We start from the raw sequence: 20783 nt of genomic DNA on the forward strand, positions 1-20783 counted from the left end.
AATAGGATTTTAATACCTACCGGTAAATCCTTTTCTCTTAGTCCGTAGAGGATGCTGGGCGCCCGTCCCAGTGCGTACTGTGTCTGCAGGTATTGGTAATGGTTCCACTCTTGTGGTGTTTCTTTTCTGTCAGGCTGTTGCTGACGTTGTTCATGCCATGGCATGCAGTATCTTATTATTGATTGGGTTGACACACAGGTTGTGTTACATATTTTATCAGCAAGTGGCTGTGTATTTTTTCATGACGTTGGCTGGTGTTCTATTGAATGCCACGTTCTGTGGTATGTTCGTGGTGTGAGCTGGTATGACACTCACCGTGTTTAAACAATAAATTCTTTCCTCAAAATGTCCATCTCCCTGGGCACAGTTTTCTAACTGAGGTCTGGAGGAGGGGCATAGAGGGAGGAGCCAGTTCACACCCATTCAAAGTCTTATAGTGTGCCCATGTCTCCTGCGGATCCCGTCTATACCCCATGGTCCTTACGGAGTCCCCAGCATCCTCTACAGACTAAGAGAAAAGGATTTACCGGTAGGTATTAAAAACCTATTATTTTTTAATTTTGACAATGTTCTTTATTTTCTAAAACATTTTCTTTTCAGCATGGACCTTAGTTAAACATGACATGGAAGGTAAGATAGTGATAGGCCTGTGACATAAACTGAATTTCTAGATCTCTATCAAGAGAAACCCATCAGAGTTTTGTGTGTGAAATCCAGGAGCTAATGATGACCATCAGTGTTTTCCATAGAAGGAAAACATAACAAGAACCATCAATGGTATGAAACCATGCAATGTTATACCATGGATGGTTCCTGCCATTGGTGTTTCGGGCATGCACACTGCAGATCCCCGAATCCAATGCATTTCTCTGGTGGGAGACGGAGACTACGCTTATGGAGGCAGGGCAACACAAGAGTAGCCATCTTGCCCGCCTATGCACAAGAGAGCGTAGGGCTACTACTGGCTGACAGACCAGTAGCTCTGCTCTGCACTGCCAGTGGAAAATGAAAATCAATGGCTAACATCAATGGGGAGAAACTAATTGGTTCACTGCCATTGATGGAAAACCATCTGTCATCGAGCGATGACCATCAATGATTTTTAATGTCATCGGTTGATGGCCATCCCTACCATGGGCTAGTATCTAGTATGTGTATACACAGCAACCCTTTTTTTTTTTTTTTTTGCTACTTAATATTAAATTTTATACCATAAAATTGTTGGTTTCTAATCTTTGGCCTTGCTGCTAACTTTTGCAGTCACTTGTCAAGTGCTGCTGTAGCCAGTTTGCAACATACTATAATGTGTAAGGCTTTGTGGTGTTTGTAGGATTATTCACAAAGAGAACTGAAGACATAATGCAAGCCATCAACAGCAACAATAAAAGAGCTAAGAGTGGCACCTGTGAGGAGAGAGGCCTTGTTTGGCATGCATTAGTGCCAAAGTTTAACACATTTGTTTCTTGCTTCAGGGAAGGTAAGTGGAAAGCAAAATGGTCCTGCATACACTGGAAAAAAAAGTATGTGAACCCTTTGGAATTAAGTGGATTGGTCATTATATATTATCTGATCTTCATCGAAGTCACAAAAATGCTACGTTCTTAAAGTAAGAAGCACAAATTACAGTACTTTTTTTGTATTGATTTGTTTGAAAGGAATACACAATACTATGGGCTAGATGCATCATCGCTTGGAAAGTGATAAAATGGAAAAAGAAAAAGTGCCAGCCAATCAGGTCCTAACTGCCATGTCACAGTCTGTGTTTGAAATATGACAGTTAGGAGATGATTGGCTGGTACTTTTTCACTCTCTATTTTATCACTTTCCAAGCGATGATGCATCTGATCTTATATGTGGAGAAAAAAAGGCACAGCACACTAGCATCAAAACCTCACCTAGAGCCGTCTTTTCGTATGGGCTCAGTGGGCCCTTGCCCACGGGACCCAAGAGTACAAGGGCCCTAGACTGATAGCTGAGGGTCCCATTTTTCCAGGGATACCAGATTTTATATACGACTTCAAAGCAGTGGTCCCCCTCTGAGCCTTTCAATTGCTCTTCCCAGCCAGGTTCTGTCTGACTTAGAGTTTTTTTGAGGGTATACTCAAAAATGGGGACTCTCCCCTTTTGGTGGACACTGGCAGCTTGTTTTTACTATGCCCAGAACCAGAAATATCAGCCTTCCATCATCTGGTCCCTGCTCCAGCTCCACACGCCTGGTATGCAGTTTTATATTTTCGGTGGATTGCTCTGGCTCCTGAAGTCTAATCCCCAAGTCCCCAGTAACTTCTGAAAGGTGGAACTGTCTAGTTGTTTAACCATTAAAAGCTAAGAAATCTATTTCCAGGAACTGGATATATCTGCAGTCAGCCAAGCTATCCTCCCACCGGAAAATGATGAATATTAAGCCCACTCCACTATACACCCCTCCCTTGTGTATTAAACACCCCCTACCATACTGGAACTCATAATACCGGGGGTCCATCATTCAGCCCAATGCCCCCTTCTACAGTTTAGTGTCCTCCTCACGCTCCATCTCCCACCATCTGTGCATTAAAGGCGTAAATCAGAAATTAATGCTCCGGGTCCTACATACTGAGCAGAAGATAGAACACCCCCTACCTCCCACGGGACATCAAATCTGCCTCTGATAGCAACCCCCACCCCTACCGCTGGAGGACGAATAGGGGCCCCAGTGCATTGATTTGCCCAGGGGCCTACATTGCTCTTAAGACGGCCCTGACCTCGCCCCAACTGTAAAAGATGGTGAAGGTTTAAAAATTAATCCTGGCACTCCCTTCTACTCATTCCTCCTCCCACTTTCTATTGGGGCTCCTTCAATTTTCAGGCAGTGACCTTACATCATAGATTTGTGTATCCATTCCCATCTTAATTCATTATTTATCTTTCTGCTTCTTCTATCCCTTTTATTTAAATTTTCCCTCTCTCATCCCTTGTCATTATGACTGGTCCCCTCTCCCCAGCAGCTCCATAAGGCACCTCACTATCTTATATGCCCCTCCCCTCCCCCAGTATCTACAATGTAGTGTCTGTACAGTAGAGACTGTATGACCAAATATATATATATATATATATATATATTTTTTATGCTCATCACTCCCTTCCCTCACCACTATATAGTTTATGCCCATCATGCAGAAGAACACTGCTCCGCACTACATTTAGTCACACTGCACTATACCACACATACAGAAGGACACTGCACTTCAGTACACATACAGGACACTGCTCTGCACTACACTTATTCACGCTGCACTACCATACACATACAGGACAACCCTGCACTTTGCACTTTACCTTCAGGACACAGTGCTGCAGTGCTGATTTTGCATAGGCAGACTTCACAGAGTGCGGGAGGAGGAGCCGAGCCCGGGGCACACGGAGAGAGAGCTGGAGACAGCCAGCTGCCAGACTCAACCTGGACGCACTGCTAACGCTTTATGCTTCGCAGCAGGCACCCGGCAATTGGGCTAGCAGTCAGGACTGGCTAAGAAAAGCATCTGCATTGTGGCGTGCAATGTCCCGTCAATGTGCATCAGTGGCTGTGTGTTATGGGGGCGATCACCCTGTTCACCTCCCCTGGATCCACCACCCCCTCCCCCCCTAACCCTTCCTTCCCGCAGCCAAACCCATCTCCCCCTGGCAGCCTAACCTTAACCCTCTCCCCAGAGCATTGGCATTTCAACTGATGTCGGGATTCCGGTGCCGGGATTTCGTCTGCCGGCATCCTGAACGCATTCCGATGCAGCAGGACAAAAAACAGAAACACAAAACACAGAAGTAAAACAACAACTGAATGGCTTCAACAGAAGACAATTTGCCATCTTTGTGGCCCAATCAAAGGGGGTCATTCAGATCTGATAGCTGCTGTGCGTTTTCGCACAGCGGGTGATCAGGTGCAACCTGGACATGCGTATGCACTGCAATGCGCACGCGCGTTAGACAACAGCGAAGGGTATCGCCGGTCAGCGACGGGATGGTGCAAAAAATCTGATCACACGGGCATTCGCAAGGTGATTGACAGGAGGAAGCCGTGTGTGGGTTATAACTGACCATTTACTGGGAGTGTCTGGAAAAACAGACGTTAGCAGCGTTTTCAGGGAGTGTGTCTGACGTCAGCTCCGGCCCCGATCAGCCTAATGTGATCACACTGTAGGAGTCCTGGGCTGCGTAGAGACTGCACAAAGTGGATTTTAGCAGCTCAGCGTACGCATAGGATCACACACTTGCACGGCGAATATACACTACCCCTGGAGGCGGCGACTATCTGAACGCAGGACAGCAAAATGAGCAGCCCAGCGATCTGAATGACCCCCAAAGTCCTAACCTTAACATGATTGAGATACTGGCCCTCATTCCGAGTTGTTCGCTCGCTAGCTGCTTTTAGCAGCATTGCACACGCTAGGCCGCCGCCCTCTGGGAGTGTATCTTAGCATAGCAGAATTGCGAACAAAAGATTAGCAGATTTGCGAATAGAAAATTCTTAGCAGTTTCTGAGTAGCTCCAGACTTACTCAGCCATTGCGATCAGTTCAGTCAGTTTCGTTCCTGGTTTTGACGTCACAAACACACCCAGCGTTCGCCCAGACACTCCCCCGTTTCTTCAGACACTCCCGCGTTTTTCCCAGAAACGCCAGCGTTTTTTCGCACACTCCCATAAAACGTCCAGTTTCCGCCCAGAAACACCCACTTCCTGTCAATCACACTCCGATCACCAGAACGATGAAAAATCCTCGTTATGCCGTGAGTAAAATACCTAACTTTTGAGTAAAATAACTAAGCGCATGCGCTCTGCGAACCTTGCGCATGCGCAGTAAGCGACTAATCGCAATATAGCGAAACTCGGCAACGAATGAACAACTCGGAATGAGGGCCACTGTGCACACCATAGCAGTTCACACCAGACATCCCAAGAATATTGCTGAAGTGAAACAGTTTTGTAAGCAGGTGATGGTCAAAATTCTTTCTGACTGTTGCGCAGTCCTGAACTGAGCTACAGGAAGTGCTTAGTTGAGGTTATTGATGACAAAGGAGGGTCAAACACTTATTAACTCCAAGGGTTCATATACGGTTTCCACCCAGCATTGGTGCATACAATAAATGCATCAAAACATAAATTGTTTTGTGTTGTTAGTTTAAGCAGACTGTCATCGTCTATTCTTTAGACTTAAGAGCAGAACACATTTTATAACCAATTTATGCAGATAACAATTTAATGCCAAAGGGTTCACAAACTTTATTTCCATTGTATGTGTGTAACTATGGGGCAGATGTACAGTACTAAGCCTTGGGGAGTGATAACGTGGAGAGAGATAAAGTACCAGCCAATCAGCCCAAAATTGTCATTTTTAAAACACAGCCTGTAACATGGCAGTTCAGGATCTGCTTGAGCATTGGCAGAGGTGACTTTGAACGCAGCATGTATACATAATGGGACACGTGATGCCCCAATAACAGAAAGTTGCAATTTGAATGAATGAATTTCCCATTGCTCTGCTATGACCCACCTCAAGCAATTTTGGTGTATGCTGCAAATGCCGGAATGCAACCACTAAGGATTTTCTATTGAGAGCCAAGCGTAGGAAATATCGCCCCTTCCCCTGTGGAGTTACCACTTTGGGACAGGCCATGGTCTTCTCTATCATGACGGATAGTTGTGATACCCTTTCAAAAAAGAGAGAAAAAGAGGAAATTAAAAAAAAATACTAAAAATTAATAATTTAGCACATTAACTAAACAAGTTATTAACTACTTGTTTATTTCGTATCTAAATTCTGGGACTTTTCATTTTCACATATTGGCCCTCATTCCGAGCTGTTCGCTCGTTGACGAATTTCGCTATATTGCGATTCGTCGCTTACTGCGCATGCGCAATGTTCGCAGAGCGCATGCGCTTAGTTATTTTACTCAAAAGTTAGGTATTTTACTCACGGCATTACGAGGAATTTTCTTCGTTCTGGTGATCGGAGTGTGATTGACAGGAAGTGGGTGTTTCTGGGCGGAAACTGGACGTTTTATGGGTGTGTGTGAAAAAACGCTGCCGTTTCTGGGAAAAATGCGGGAGTGGCTGGAGAAACGGGGGAGTGTCTGGGCGAACGCTGGGTGTGTTTGTGACGTCAAACCAGGAACGAAACTGACTGAACTGATCGCAGTGGCAGAGTAAGTGTCGAGCTACTCGGAAACTGCTAAGAAATTTCTATTCGCAATTTTGCGAATCTTTCGTTCGCAATTATGCTAAGCTAAGATACACTCCCAGAGGGCGGCGGCTTAGCATGTGCAATGCTGCTAAAAGCAGCTAGCGAGCGAACAACTCGGAATGAGGGCCATTATACACAGTAACTGAACTTGAGTAAATATAAGTACAGTAAATATAATCAGCTCAAAGATTTCATTTAATGAAAACATAGTATGAACAGTACAGTGGCCAATATTCTGTGCAGAGTGATATGTAACTGCAATAATACATGGTCACAAAGAGAACAAGGGTTATTACTGTAAGTGTACTGACAGAGGTTTACGCATACAAATCATTTTCTCTTCCATTCCGCCCAGTAGAGAATCTAGTCAGGGAAATAGCTGGCATGCTAGAATGTGTCTGCATTGCTGTCTCCTGCTGCATATCAGCACTTTATACCAGCGAGGAGCACTGACATGGAGCAGGATGGGAACTGCCCACGGAATGATCAGCTGAAAATTCCCCATATATAAGTAAGACAATCTACAAATCCCTGTAGGTGCACTGCACTTGTCTTATATGCAAGCCACTTCATAAACACTAGGGGCGGGACGGATTAAAATACATCGCCGCCCCTCGCAGTGATGCTGATCGCATATATACTAACATATGCGATTAACATCGCAATGCGGTGACGGAGGTCCCCCTGTGATACTTGTGAGAAGGTGTGCGGGGGGTATCTGCCACCTCCCTGGGCTCTCCCTCTCCTCCCTCGCTGGGAAGCAGGCAGCAGGCAGTCCTGGGCGCCTCCTTCTCCTACCTGCAGCCAGAAGGACCTCCGGCTGTGTTGCTAGTGAGAGGAGTTTAGCTTCCGGGACCAGGGCTGCCTGGATGGAGGTATGCCGGGGGGAGGCATCAGCGGCGCGGGGGCCGACGGTAAGAAGCCCATAGGCTTCTATAGGGTATCGCCATTAGAAGATGGCGATACCCTCAGGGGCGAAATTGCTGCAGCCGGGGGTTAATACATATGAAAATTATTTAAAACCGCATTTTTCCTTTAGTACATCCCGCCCTAAGCGGTATATTTACTAAGGTACGGGTTTATAGAAATGGAGATGTTGCCTATAGCAACCAATCAGATTCTACTTATCATTTATCTAGCACCTTGTAGAAGATAATAGCTAGAATCTGATTGGTTGCCACATGCAACATCTCCACTTAAACTTGCACTGTAGTAAATATACCCCCAAGCATCTTGATTTTTGGTTCCCACCTGCCACAGGGATCATGTTGAGGAATCTCCTCTATCCAGTGCCAGTAATCTCTTCTCTTCAGCCCTAATGCCCCACCTGGAAGACAGGACATAAAAAATATGGATGATTTGTCATATGCCTTTGCTAAAGAACCTAAACAAAAGTGGTCCAAATCTACCCGCAATGGCACTGAATACTTCTGTATGCTTACACTTCAAATTGACTCTGGTGTTTTTAATAGTTATGAATAAGCTAAATATCTTTAGTAATCGCCCTGAGAAGCCATGCAATTTGGAGTGATGTTGGATCGTAATGTGCGCCCATACTTATCACAGATTTTTTAAAAATGAGGGATGTTGTGGTTGTGAAGTGCTGCCATTTCAAGTATTTCCACACTGCTGTGATGGCACATCGCAAACACTGTTCACAGTCAAATTGCCTTCTTAAAGTCAAATACACAGTAAGTAAAGACACAATTGTTTGTTATATCTATGACAAAACAAATGCAAACGTGAGGTACAGAGAGCTCACACTCTATTAGCAAGAAGAAACAACTGAAACAAAAGGAGCAAGAATGGCTCAGGGTACTGAGACACAGAGCCGGCCTTAGCTATAGGCAGGCTAGGCATTTGCCTAGGGCATCCAAGCATGTCTAGGGGCATCCAAGCATGTCCCTGCCTCACACTGGGAGCAGAAGCCCGGTAACTAATTCCTGGACCTGTGACATTTTCACTGACTATATAAGGTTATTACTGGATGGCTCCTTATGATACCACATGTGCATTTTGGAAGACTGCTTCACATAAATCTGACATCACCTATACTGCTTGTGCACATGGGGGAGGGGGAACCTGCTATCCTGTGTCCCTTATCCCTGTGCAAACCCCAAGTGTCTGCAGGGATATAACATGGGCAGTGTTCTCCCCGCACTTTATTTCCTAGTCAGTGCATACCGTAAAATTTCCTTGCCATCCAGTACTGTAACGTGGTCAGTAAGTTGCGTTGCGCTATTTCTATATGAAACATCAGTGCAGCGTGACTTTCGGACACGTCAGACCGGAGGGCAGTGCATATCGCTCCCACAGTATAAAATAAAGGTCATGCAGTTGCCAAGAGTAACAGACACCAGCAAACACACTGATTAGTGAAGAAAATGGACAGTTGCTACATCTTTGATACTGGTCTTTTTGTAAAACCAGCAAGTGTGGCAGTATCTGGACTTTGCTGCTATCTGTGTCCAACCAGCAAGCGAAAATAAAGGGTGAGGCTTGCAAAGGACGCCCTGTGAGGTCACATCCCTTGTACGGGTGCCCCTTTAATGGGTGCAAGTGCAAGCACTCACCCATCCTCCCACCCCCATCTCACAAAACGCAGTCACAGATCCAGGGAGCTGCATGGGCGCACACACCGATTGCAAGCACGCCAGCAAGCAAAAGTATGATTTATAAAAAAAAGCTACTAGCATTACTAATGTGGGGCATGTGTGTAAGGTGCATTACTGTGTGGAGTTATGTGTATTATGGGCATTACTAATGTGGGGCATATGTGTAAGGTGCATTACTGTGTGGCATTATGTGTATTATGGGCATTACTAATGTGGGGCATATGTGTAAAGTGCATTACTGTGTGGCATTATGTGTATTATGGGCACTACTAATGTGGGGCATATGTGTAAGGTGCATTACTGTGTGGCATTATGTGTATTATGGGCATTACTAATGTGGGGCATATGTGGTTGGTGCATTACTGTGTGGCATTGTGTATTATAGGCATTACTAATGTGGGGCATATGTGTAAGGCGCATTACTGTGTGGCATTATGGGCATTACTAATGTGGGGCATATGTGTTTGGTGCATTACTGTGTGGCATTGTGTATTATGGGCATTACTAATGTGGGGCATATGTGTAAGGCGCATTACTGTGTGGCATTATGTGTGTTATGGGCATTACTAATGTGGGGCATTTGTGTCATGTGCATTACTGTGTGGCGTTATGTGTATTATGGGCATTACTGTATGCCATTATGCAGGGTCGAACTGGCCCACAGGGTAAACCCCCCGGTGGGCCCCACTGCCCGAGTGCTGCTGGGTCCGATCCAGAACTAGCGGCGGTGCTAGGGGGCACTAGACAAAGTTTTGCCTAGGGCATCAAATTGGCTAGGGACGGCTCTGCTGAGACATGTCACAGTGTATGGCCCCATGATATTTTGCTTTCCTCCTTAGTACATCTGTAGCTTCAACCATGCACAGCTGTGCGTTCCAATATTCAAAGTGTTCCTATCTCTAAGCGTTTTGATAATGAACATCTGCAAACAATCTCTATACTAAATGTATGTTCATATCTCACCATGTAATCTGCCTATTGCAATCTGAACCTCTGCAAACCATCTCTATACTAAATGTATGTTCATATCTCACCCTGTAATCTGCCTACTGCAATCCGAATCTCTGCAAACAATCTCTATACTAAATGTATGTTCATATCTCACCCTGTAATCTGCCTTCTGCAATCCGAATCTTTGCAAACAATCTCTATACTAAATGTATGTTCATATCTCACCCTGTAATCTGCCTACTGAAATCCGAATCTCTGCAAACAATCTCTATACTAAATGTATGTTCATATCTCACCCTGTAATCTGCCTACTGCAATCCGAATCTCTGCAAACAATCTCTATACTAAATGTATGTTCATATCTCACCCTGTAATCTGCCTACTGCAACCCGAATCTCTGCAAACAATCTCTATACTACATGTATGTTCATATCTCACCCTGTAATCTGCCTACTGCAATCCGAATCTCTGCAAACAATCTCTATACTAAATGTATGTTCATATCTCACCCTGTAATCTGCCTACTGCAATCCTAATCTCTGCAAACAATCTCTAAACTAAATGTATGGTCATATCTCACCCTGTAATCTGCCTACTGCAATCCGAATCTCTGCAAACAATCTCTAAACTAAATGTATGTTCATATCTCACACTGTAATCTGCCTACTGAAATCCTAATCTCTGCAATCTCTATACTAAATGTATGTTCATATCTCACCCTGTAATCTGCCTACTGCAATCCGAATCTCTGCAAACAATCTCTATACTAAATGTATGTTCATATCTCACCCTGTAATCTGCCTACTGCAATCCGAATCTCTGCAAACAATCTCTATACTAAATGTATGTTCATATCTCACCCTGTAATCTGCCTACTGCAATCCTAATCTCTGCAAACAATCTCTATACTAAATGTATGTTCATATCTCACCCTGTAATTTGCCTACTGCAATCCGAATCTCTGCAAACAATCTCTATACTAAATGTATGTTCATATCTCACACTGTAATCTGCCTACTGAAATCCTAATCTCTGCAATCTCTATACTAAATGTATGTTCATATCTCACCCTGTAATCTGCCTACTGCAATCCGAATCTCTGCAAACAATCTCTATACTAAATGTATGTTCATATCTCACCCTGTAATCTGCCTACTGCAATCCGAATCTCTGCAAACAATCTGTATACTAAATGTATGTTCATATCTCACCCTGTAATCTGCCTACTGCAATCCTAATCTCTGCAATCTCTCTACTAAATGTATGTTCATATCTCACCCTGTAATCTGCCTACTGCAATCCAAATATCTGCAAACAATCTCTAAACTACATGTATGTTCATATCTCACCCTGTAATCTGCCTACTGCAATCCGAATCTCGGCAAACAATCTCTATACTAAATGTATGTTCATATCTCACCCTGTAATCTGCCTATTGAAATCTGAACCTCTGCAATCTCTCTACTAAATGTATGTTCATATCTCACCCTGTAATCTGCCTGCTGCAATCCAAATCTCTGCAAACAATCTCTAAACTAGTAGTCGTCACAGGCAGACCAGTTGACCTCCCGCATCCGACGCTCCTCCTGGCGCCTGTCCGGCACTCCCTTCCTAATCGCCCGGGATGAGGCGTATGGGCAATCCGGCGATTCATGGTCCACTTCTCCACAGAGCGCGCACCAGGGCTCGTCCAAGCTCCGCTGGGTCCAGTGTGGCCCCTCTGATTGGACGGCTTGGTCGCTGCACTCTCGGGGCCAATCCCGATGTTCCACGGGGATCGTTGATCTTGGGGGCTCGGTTGTGAAGTGATGGCCCGCCGTGATGGATCCCCGCGACCCATGGCTGCTTCTCTACACCCGCTCTCATAGCAGTCAGCCGGGGGCACTCCTCAGTCTGCTGGTCCTGCTGCGGGCCTGTCTGGTAGGGGTCGATGGTGGCTTGCTGACGTTTCTTCTGGCGGCGTTCCTCTCTGTTACGTTTTACGGCTTGCTGCACTGCCCGTAGTAGGTCAGCGGACGTGAGGTTGGGCCAATTACTTCTATCCTCACATGCCAGGGGGTGGATCTGTTCCGGTGGCGTTCTCCACATTGTGTCTGTCGTCCGCAGATCCTGCCGACTACGCCAAATGTAAGAGGCACGGGGGTGGGGCCCTGGGGAACAGAGTTCGGTGCGCTCACTTACCAGGCCTACGTACCTCACGCCTCCCGTCCTCCACCTTCAGTCCATCGAGGTAGCTCAGACGATACTGGCACACGTCCAGACACAGAAGAACTTCCTGGGGTGACCTGAAACGAATGGGGGACACACTACGCAGGGGTGGCCTACACTGGGCTCAGTGAAGGGTCATCATTGGCACTTGTGGCCTCAGACTGGGTGCACCCGTAGTGGTGTGAAGCACCAGGGGCGACCCTGAACGAAAACGCACAAAGGGGAGGTGGGGGAGGGGCAACATACACCACGAACACACACGAAACACCTTTATGCTCACCAGCTATATACTCGGCTTCCGCCAGACGACTGGCCCTTCTTCTTCTTTGCTCCCGTCCAAAGGGCCACGGCTGGACCAAGCCTGGTCCGGCCACGCCCACCGCGTTGTCTTCGCCGGAGGTGGGATGGCTCCCACCACCTCCGGGCTTCCTGGAGACTTCACCTGGGCAGCGGTGGCCTGTGCAAGCTCTTTCGGGTTGCACACCGCTGTCCCAGGGCTTCCGAGGTCTTCACCGACGGGGGTCGGCTCCTTGTACTTCACCCGGCGGGCGACAGCGTGTCTCAGCTCTTTTGTAACTACCGCCGCCCTCCGGGACTTCCGGCGCCGTCTTCTTTCTTCACTCTTCAGGAGCTCTTCTCCGCTCCGTCTCCGTCGCCGAACTGACTGCCCGCGCCCGGCGCTGGCTAAAACAAACCAGTGCCGGGGGGCGGGGCTATGACGCGGCGAGCCGGGATTGGCTCGCCGCCGCCACTCCCGATTGGCTGCCAGTTCACGAGCCGTGATTGGCTCGCGGCTGGCGCCAAATTCAAAAAGCGGCGCTGTGATTGGCGGGGCCTGAGTCCCGGAGGATGCAGGCCCGCCGCCATCACCCGCGTGGAGCGGCGGTGGATATTCACCACCGCCCCCACGCCCGCTGCCGAACTCTGCAACCGGCCGGGCAGGGGAAGACCGGACCAGGCCCGGCCCCCAGTGCTGCCCGGAGCCAGTGCGACCTCCGGCCCCATGGGATGGCGCCGAGCCATCCCAGGTAAGGTGGGAGGTGCAGGCTAGTAGCAAGGCCAGTGACCGCACGAGTACACTGGCCCTTGCTACACAGGTTATATCATGCGACTACACAAGGGCCCGTTTTCCCATGTATGCATTGGGCCCGTGTTTGGCTTACCTCCGACAGTGTATCCTTCGTAGTGCGCACAACATGGCTGCCTCATCTGGTATACTTGTGGATGAGATGAAAATACATGGACTTAACGGTTTTGTTGGGACCCTACTCTGAATGTTAGGATGCTGCAATCACCCACTTTTTGTGTCATCTCTTCTAGAGGTGGACTATTCCACCCAGGGTAATCCTACGCTGTGCGCCCAAGATGGCTGCCACACCTGGTACCCTGTGAGGGTGGAATACACAACCCATGGAAGTTATTACCCAAAATGCCTACACCAATCCTGCATTATGATTATTCTATGCATTCTAGGTTTTCATTTTTATGTCTGTGTTGCCTGTGTATTGCTGTATTAATCTTCTGTATTTTGTTTATTGTTTTGATGTCTGTAAAGCGCCTTGAGTCCTGTTTGGAGAAAGAGTGCTATATAAATTAAATTATTATTATTATTATTATTATTATTATTATTATTATTATTAATAACTCTGTTCATGAACCCATTATCATTTTTGGGTCACATAACATTATAAATGATTTCAAGATGGCGCCGCAGAAGGCTGCCTCTGTGCTGCTCTGCCAAGCATCCTTCGTTTTTACATGTATAATATGTCGAGTCTAATGTACAGTTGCAATGGGCAGTATGAACTCATACGTGTAATGTTTGTAATGTATGCTACGTTCTTCCCCCTTCTTATGCTATGTATTCCCCCCCCCCCCCGCAATGAATACGACACAATTTGTATAATGAATGCCCAACATAAGTTTTAAAAAAAGCATAAGAAAATCTACACAAATCAAAAGGAAAGCATAAACAGATGTTACCTTTTCATGTGTGTTAATGTTTCCACTGATAATGTACTATTTCCTTATAACCTGTAAATGGAATTGAATACCACCACTTACTTCTAAGTCCTTTGCGCACAATCATTTCTATTATATCACACAGTGGAATGACATGGGGAGAGTCATCTGTGATGGTTTCGGAACCAGCTTCTTGCATTCCCAGGACACAAGCTGTGAAAAAAGCAGTCATTAATTTATATCTACCATCCATTTTTTTAATACACTTGAAACATATGCTGACATACTGGATGTGTTGGCTGTAAATCAATAAAAAATTACAAATTTGAAATGTAAAATAAAAATACACTTAAATAACCAACCGCTTTTCTAAATCGACTATAACAGTCTTTGTGATCAGTGAGCATGTTATTTCATTGTCTTCATTAGCAATTTTTCCACTTACACGAATTAAAATAGCAAACTCAACTACAGAACATGCCTGATAATGACAACAGATCAATTACCAGTGACAACAGATGCTGGCAAGAAACGTTTCCCTACTTTCTGTTACGAATATCTTGCTTTACCTGCTTTCTCACTTCACAGGCAAAAAATATTTCCAAATAAACTGGTTCTTTTCTACCTTACCTCTCATACAAGGTAACACAACCTACGAAACGTAGGTCAAAGGTCTTATGTTTACTGAGGAAACAGAGTTATATAATACACCGATAATTCAGTGTTAAAATTGAATAATAATGTGCATATCATTTAGCCAAGTAGCTAATCATATATTTTTTTTATGTTAATCAGGAAAAATTGAGGGGTTACTTCCTGAATTTTAGTACCCTGAAAATTACTTCAAAATTGTATTTTGCCTAGATCTCCTGAGTATGGCGATACCAGATAAGAACTTTTCAAGTTTCAAACCTCCAACTAAGTAGTCACCTTAATCACATTAGAATTTAATGTGATTTAATGTGATCTCGTTTATTGTTTAAAAGGGAAGACCTTGCGTGGTCACTGGTGCTTCAATAGTGAATTGGATCAATGAGCATTTAAGGAGCATCTTCAAGAGTGATGTCATTCACTCTTCAGGCCATGTGACTTTCACTTACGGACTTATGCAGTTGACTGAGTCTATAGACTATATTTACTAAGCAGTGGATTTTCAAAACCATTTTTTTGGCTGTATTTACTAATACCTCTTTCAGACAGAACATGAAATTACCGGGTGAAACAGTTACTCCTGGTAATTTCATGAAACACACAGGTCCTTTTTCTGTGTGAAAGGGTCGACCCGTGTTGTAATTCCCAGGACTTCGATCCTGGAATCTACCAGGGTCGGGGACACGTGAATTATGACACAGGTTGACCCTTTCACACAGATAAAATACTCGTGTTGACCTGCAAATTACCGGGTCGAAATTCTCGACCTGGTAATTTGCATGTCTGTGTGAAAGGGGGGATCAGGCAGGTCCTGGCAAAATGACCCGGCACTGAAATGCCGGGTAATTGACGGAACTTTCAGACATTTCTGTCTGAAAGAGGTATAAGTGGTCAGCTTTGAAAATCCATTACTTACTAAAAAATAGCTCTATAATTGCCAGGGTGATGAAATGTAAATTAGGCACAAAAAGTACCTTATACCATATATGGCCCTCTACTGTGTAAATTATTAGCCAATTATTAACAAATAGCCACAAGACAGAAATGCACTACTATACTAAACGCAGCTATAAGACAATAAGCACTTAGTCATGACTAGCAGAGCTTGGGAGTGTACTGAGAAGTAATAATGCACACACAACCTGCCCCAGGACACTATCAGCAGTTGGCACTTTTTCCTCACAGTTTATATTCTGTTTCCTCTAATGAAAATGGCATAACATGTATAAATAATTAGCTATAAATATCTGTTTGAAGATTCAGCCAAATGTAACAGCTCACAATTTATTTATTTTTCCTTGCTAAGTAAATTGACACAATTTGTATTTTTATTTTACTACTCAAGGTCCAGATGTCCTATTCTGTCATACTGGGACTATTACAGCAGTATTGTAAGTTCCCTTTACCTGTCCCAACCCTCACGGTGTGCCAGTCGCCCTGCTGCTCTCCAGTCACCTGAGGAGTCCCATGACTAAACGCCTTACATTTTACCTGATCCCACCGGCCTGTGATACCTTGGCCTGCTTCCCACGCCTATTACAGGTAGTCTGTGGATCGCTAGCGGTTCTTGGACTACAAGTCCCAGTATACCCAGCCAACCATATGCTGACAGGTCATACTGGGACTCGTAGTTCCACAGCTACTGGTGGAAACACGCAGCTTGCTATAGGCTCTGCATCACCCTCTCCTGTAGCCGCCACACTCCCCACCAACCTTTCAGGGTGCCCAGCAGAGGCTCCTTTCCTGCCATGAATCCCTTCTTCTGGTGCTTCCGCCAGCAGCCGGGCTCCTGGACAGCTAGCCACCCCTACACACAGCTGCTGCTTATCGGCGGGCATACGGACCCGCTCTCCGGGAGGTGCGGGGCAGGGCTGGGTCGTGCTGCCCTTTCCGTCACTAATAAAAAGCGGAATGTATTGAGCTGGGGTGTGTTGTGTTCATTGTGACAGCGGCTGCAGCTAGTGGTGCGGTGACTGCTACTGGCCCCCGGCCTTCCCTGTGACAATGTGATGCATTCCTGCATTGCTGATTAACCCGTTGTAGAGGCTAACAGCTCATTGATCTTTCCTTTATCATAGTGAAAGGCGAAAATGTTTCGTCTGGACTCTAGATCAAGAATAAAAAAAGCTGTATCGCTCTTTTGTGTTTCCTATATACGGAGACGCAGCAAAAGTGGCTAATGCATTTCCTGACATAGCTCACAATAAAGAAGAAAAAAGTAAGTAGTCTCAAGGGCGCACTGGGGCCAAAATGATAGTAATAAAAGTTATATAAACTTTATTGATAGATATAAAAATGTGTTTCTACTTTATTCGATCTATTAAAATGGTGAAATATTAAAAACTAAAGATAGCGAAAAAGGAATTAAATAATTATGTGTAAATTTTATAAATATATATATATATGGGAGCGGTATGATTTGCCGATAGACAGGATGCCGGCGATTAGAATACCGACAGCGGCATCCCGTTCATCAGAATCCCGACAGCCCCCCCCCCCCCCAGTAAGTCCCCTAACCCTCCTCTGCCCCTAACCCTCCCTTGTGGGTGCCTAACCCTCCCCGCTTTGTGCCTAAGCCTAACCCTCCCTTCCCCACTGCCTAAACCTAACCCTCCCCACTTGATACCTAACCCTAACCTCGCCTTCTGTGTGCCTAACCCTCCCTCCCCGGTCCCTAACCTTCCCGGCCCTGCAACCTCACTTCTTCTGCCTAAACCTAACACACACACATACCCCCGTGGCAGGACGCCAGCGCGTCCCGTTGTCCGTACGATCGGGATGCCGGCTGTCAGTAATGTGACACCGGCATCCCGGGCGTGCGGTGTCAGTATCTCAACGCTACTATTATCCTACTTAAGGATCCCTGCGTCTGTATATCGACCGCTGTGATCCCGTGTGTCGGGAAGCTGTGTATATATATATATATATATATATATATATATATATACACACACACACACACACACAAACAAATAACCATTGTCTCTGTCATTCTTATTAAATGTATAATTTATAGTGGCACAATTGCTTATATATAGTTATATACTCAGGGCCGCTGCAAGGTCTTTCTGCACCCTAGGCAAAGCTTTAGCCTAGCAGCCCCTAACCTGCAACCCCACCACCACCATCACCACCACCTCACGGAGATGTGATGCAGGTGGCCACTAGGTGGACTAGGGTGAATATCACCATTATACACATACAAAGAAAAGGGACAACACTCCGGACTTTTAAAGTGATAAAGTATATTGTAAACAAAGTATTATTATTTTTTTACTTTGTTCATAATGTACTTTTATTTTAAAAGTCCTTGAGTGCAATCTATTATTTATACAGTATACTGTATAATACTGTATATGGGGTCTGGTGGGGATATTTAATTGGGGTTGGGTATGGGATGCCACTGGTCAGAATACCAACAGTGGCATCCTGACCACCATAATACCAGCATCTTGAATTAAATTAATTAACCTTACCCCTAACTTTAACCCTCCCAGGGATTCTGATGTCATATATTTGTATATATGTGTTCCATCACCCATCCATAAGTTCATTACTGACCCGCATACAGAGACATCCTTCAGTTTTTTGCTCAATGAATTCAATGGTGCCCTCCAGTGGCTGGCGCCCCTAGGCAGCTGCCTAATGCTAGAGCCGGCCCTGTATATACTGTCTTATAACAAATTCCACTACTGTGACTGAGGAGTTTATTTTAATGCTTCTTATTCTAAAGAGGACATTTGTTTCAAATAGTGTTGCTATTCCTAACATATCCGGGCAATTGCTACAACTGATGCGTCAATTGTAACTGTAAAGGTGCATACACGCTCCGTGAGTGATATCGTCTCGTGTGCATTCACACTATGTGATATCGCTAGCAATATCGTACAGTGACGTCATTCTGCTGCGGGCTGTACATGCAGCTTTTGAACAATAGTCCAAATTGAGCTGCATGCACAAACGAGGGAGGGGGATGATAACAATGCGCGGGACACAGTGCCAGACTAAGGTCCACATGAGCCTGGAGCTGAAATTTATGTAGGGCCTATTTTATTCCGCTGCAGGGGATGTGAAAAACGCTGTGGGGGGTGTGACCAGTGACCAGTAATGTGCGGGGTGTGGTTGATTTTGCAAGGGTCAGCATGGGGGATATGGCCTGTGCCATGGGGTGTGACTAGCGCCTATCTTGAAAAACCTCAATCTACCTCACTTCTTCCCTTATAACGATAGTGTAATGTGAGAATCTACAAATGGACAAAGGAAAACATTCTGTAATATGAAAAATAGCGCTTAGTGATGACGTAAATATGAAACCTCTCAACGAAAGATGCTACGGGTTGCTTAGTGATGTCATAAATGTGGAATCTTTGTATGTAAAAAAAACAAAAAAACTTTTTGAATAATAGCTATACTAAGAAGATATATGTATCAGGAATAGTGGATAGATTCAGAGGTTCTCAAACTCGGTCCTCAGGACCCCACACAGTGCATGTTTTGCAGGTCTCCTCACAGAATCGCAAGTAAAATAATTAGCTCCACCTGTGGACCTTTTAAAATGTGTCAGTGAGTAATTAATACACCTGTGCACCTGCTGGGTTACCTGCAAAACATGCACTGTGTGGGCTCCCGAGGACCGAGTTTGAGAACCTCTGGGATAGATGATGTGGGGTTGGAGAGAGGGTGTCGTCTGGACAGGGCAGAACAGGGGGAAGACTGACTAGCTACATGAATGCGTCTGAATGTGCGAGGATTGAGACACCCATTGTGACACACTGGAAAAAATAAAACAAACAAATTCGCACCTACAGGAAATAAAACGTACAGAAAACAACACTGTACCCACTACAGGGGAAAAAAAAAACATATTGCTGCCCACAGGAGAAAAATAAAACACATTGGCCTCAATAGGAATAAATAAAAAACATTGGCCCCTACAGGTAAAATAAAACACAATGAACCACAAAGGGGGGGGGGAGACCTCAATAGGAAAAACACATTGGCCCCAAACTCCCTCCCCCAGTGTCCTATCACACTCACACACTCTCTCCCCCTCGCAGCTTGCACACTATCACACTGACACACTCCTTCCCTCTGCTGCCTGCGCTCTATCACACTTACACACTCCGTCCCCTGGTGGCCTGCACTCTATCACACTCACACACTCCCTCCACCGGCGGCCTACGCTCTATCACACTCACACACTCCCTCCACCGGCGGCCTGTGCTCTATCACACTCACACACTCCCTGTCCCCGCGATCTGTGCGCTATCACACTCACACACTCCCTGCCCCCGAAGCCTGCACTTTATCACACCCACACACTCCCTTCCTCTCCTGTGCTCTATCACACCCACACACTCCTTGCCCCCGTGGCCTGCGCTGTATCAAAGACAATTTTTTTCTCAAATTGACGCACACAAAATCTATAATAAAAGAAATATTCTTACTCCAATAAAATTGTGAATGAGGTAAGTCCAAGTCCTTTTATATAGGGTGGATTAGTTCTTTGTCCACAACCATAGATAATTGTATTATTTTGGATAGTGATCATTGAGAGACTCTGAAGGTCTCTGCGACATAGGGACAGACATGGGTAGATTCCCTGTCTGTTCTCTAATCTTTTGTGCAATAAATTCACCTTAGCACTTAATTACACATATCTGGCTGTCAGAATATTGGCAGGCATGACACGTACACACAAAGAAGTTCACAGTCACACACACACACTGTTCCCTTCACTCACTCTTACCTTAAACACTACAGCAGAGTGTAGTCTCAACAGCTGGGCCGGCCCTGGATGTGCAGCATTTTCTCCTCTCCCTCTCACAGCATGTGAGCAGCAGCCCGCCCTGAATCCTGTGTAGCTCCGCCCCCTGAGCACCATGTAGCCACGCCCCCTGAGTCCCATGTAGCTCCGCCCAGCTGTAGTGCTACCAGCTATAAACTACACTGCGGGCAGGAGGGGGCGGTGCTTTACTGTTCCTGGCAAGCTGCTGTAGCAGGGGGGAAAAATTTCCCTGGCAGCAGTAGCTGTGGTGTGGTGTGCTGTGGGCAGGCCTATTTTGATGGGGGGCCTGGAGCTGCAGCTCCACCCGCCCCATTGTTAATCAGACCCTGGCGGGACCACACATAATTCATTGTCCACAGTATACACACTGGGCAATATTGTAAACAATATTGCT

The 20783-nt window shown here is 45.5% G+C and overlaps 1 protein-coding gene across 1 annotated transcript in view; it reads right to left on the minus strand.

Annotated features, from left to right (window-relative positions):
• LOC135055958 (uncharacterized) overlaps positions 1-16586 on the minus strand; it is a 179550-nt gene extending 162964 nt beyond the window's left edge. The window contains exons 1-4 of the mRNA XM_063960586.1: positions 16315-16586; positions 14053-14163; positions 7466-7541; positions 5525-5681 (exon numbers count right to left, since the gene is read on the minus strand). Of these exons, the coding sequence (XP_063816656.1) occupies positions 5525-5681; positions 7466-7541; positions 14053-14163; positions 16315-16351 (381 nt within the window). The 5' untranslated portion in view covers positions 16352-16586. The remainder of the gene's footprint in view (positions 1-5524; positions 5682-7465; positions 7542-14052; positions 14164-16314) is intronic.
• Between the last annotated feature and the right edge of the window lie 4197 nt (positions 16587-20783).

Source organism: Pseudophryne corroboree, chromosome 3, assembly GCF_028390025.1.
Source record: "Pseudophryne corroboree isolate aPseCor3 chromosome 3, aPseCor3.hap2, whole genome shotgun sequence".
Lineage (NCBI taxonomy): Eukaryota > Metazoa > Chordata > Amphibia > Anura > Myobatrachidae > Pseudophryne > Pseudophryne corroboree.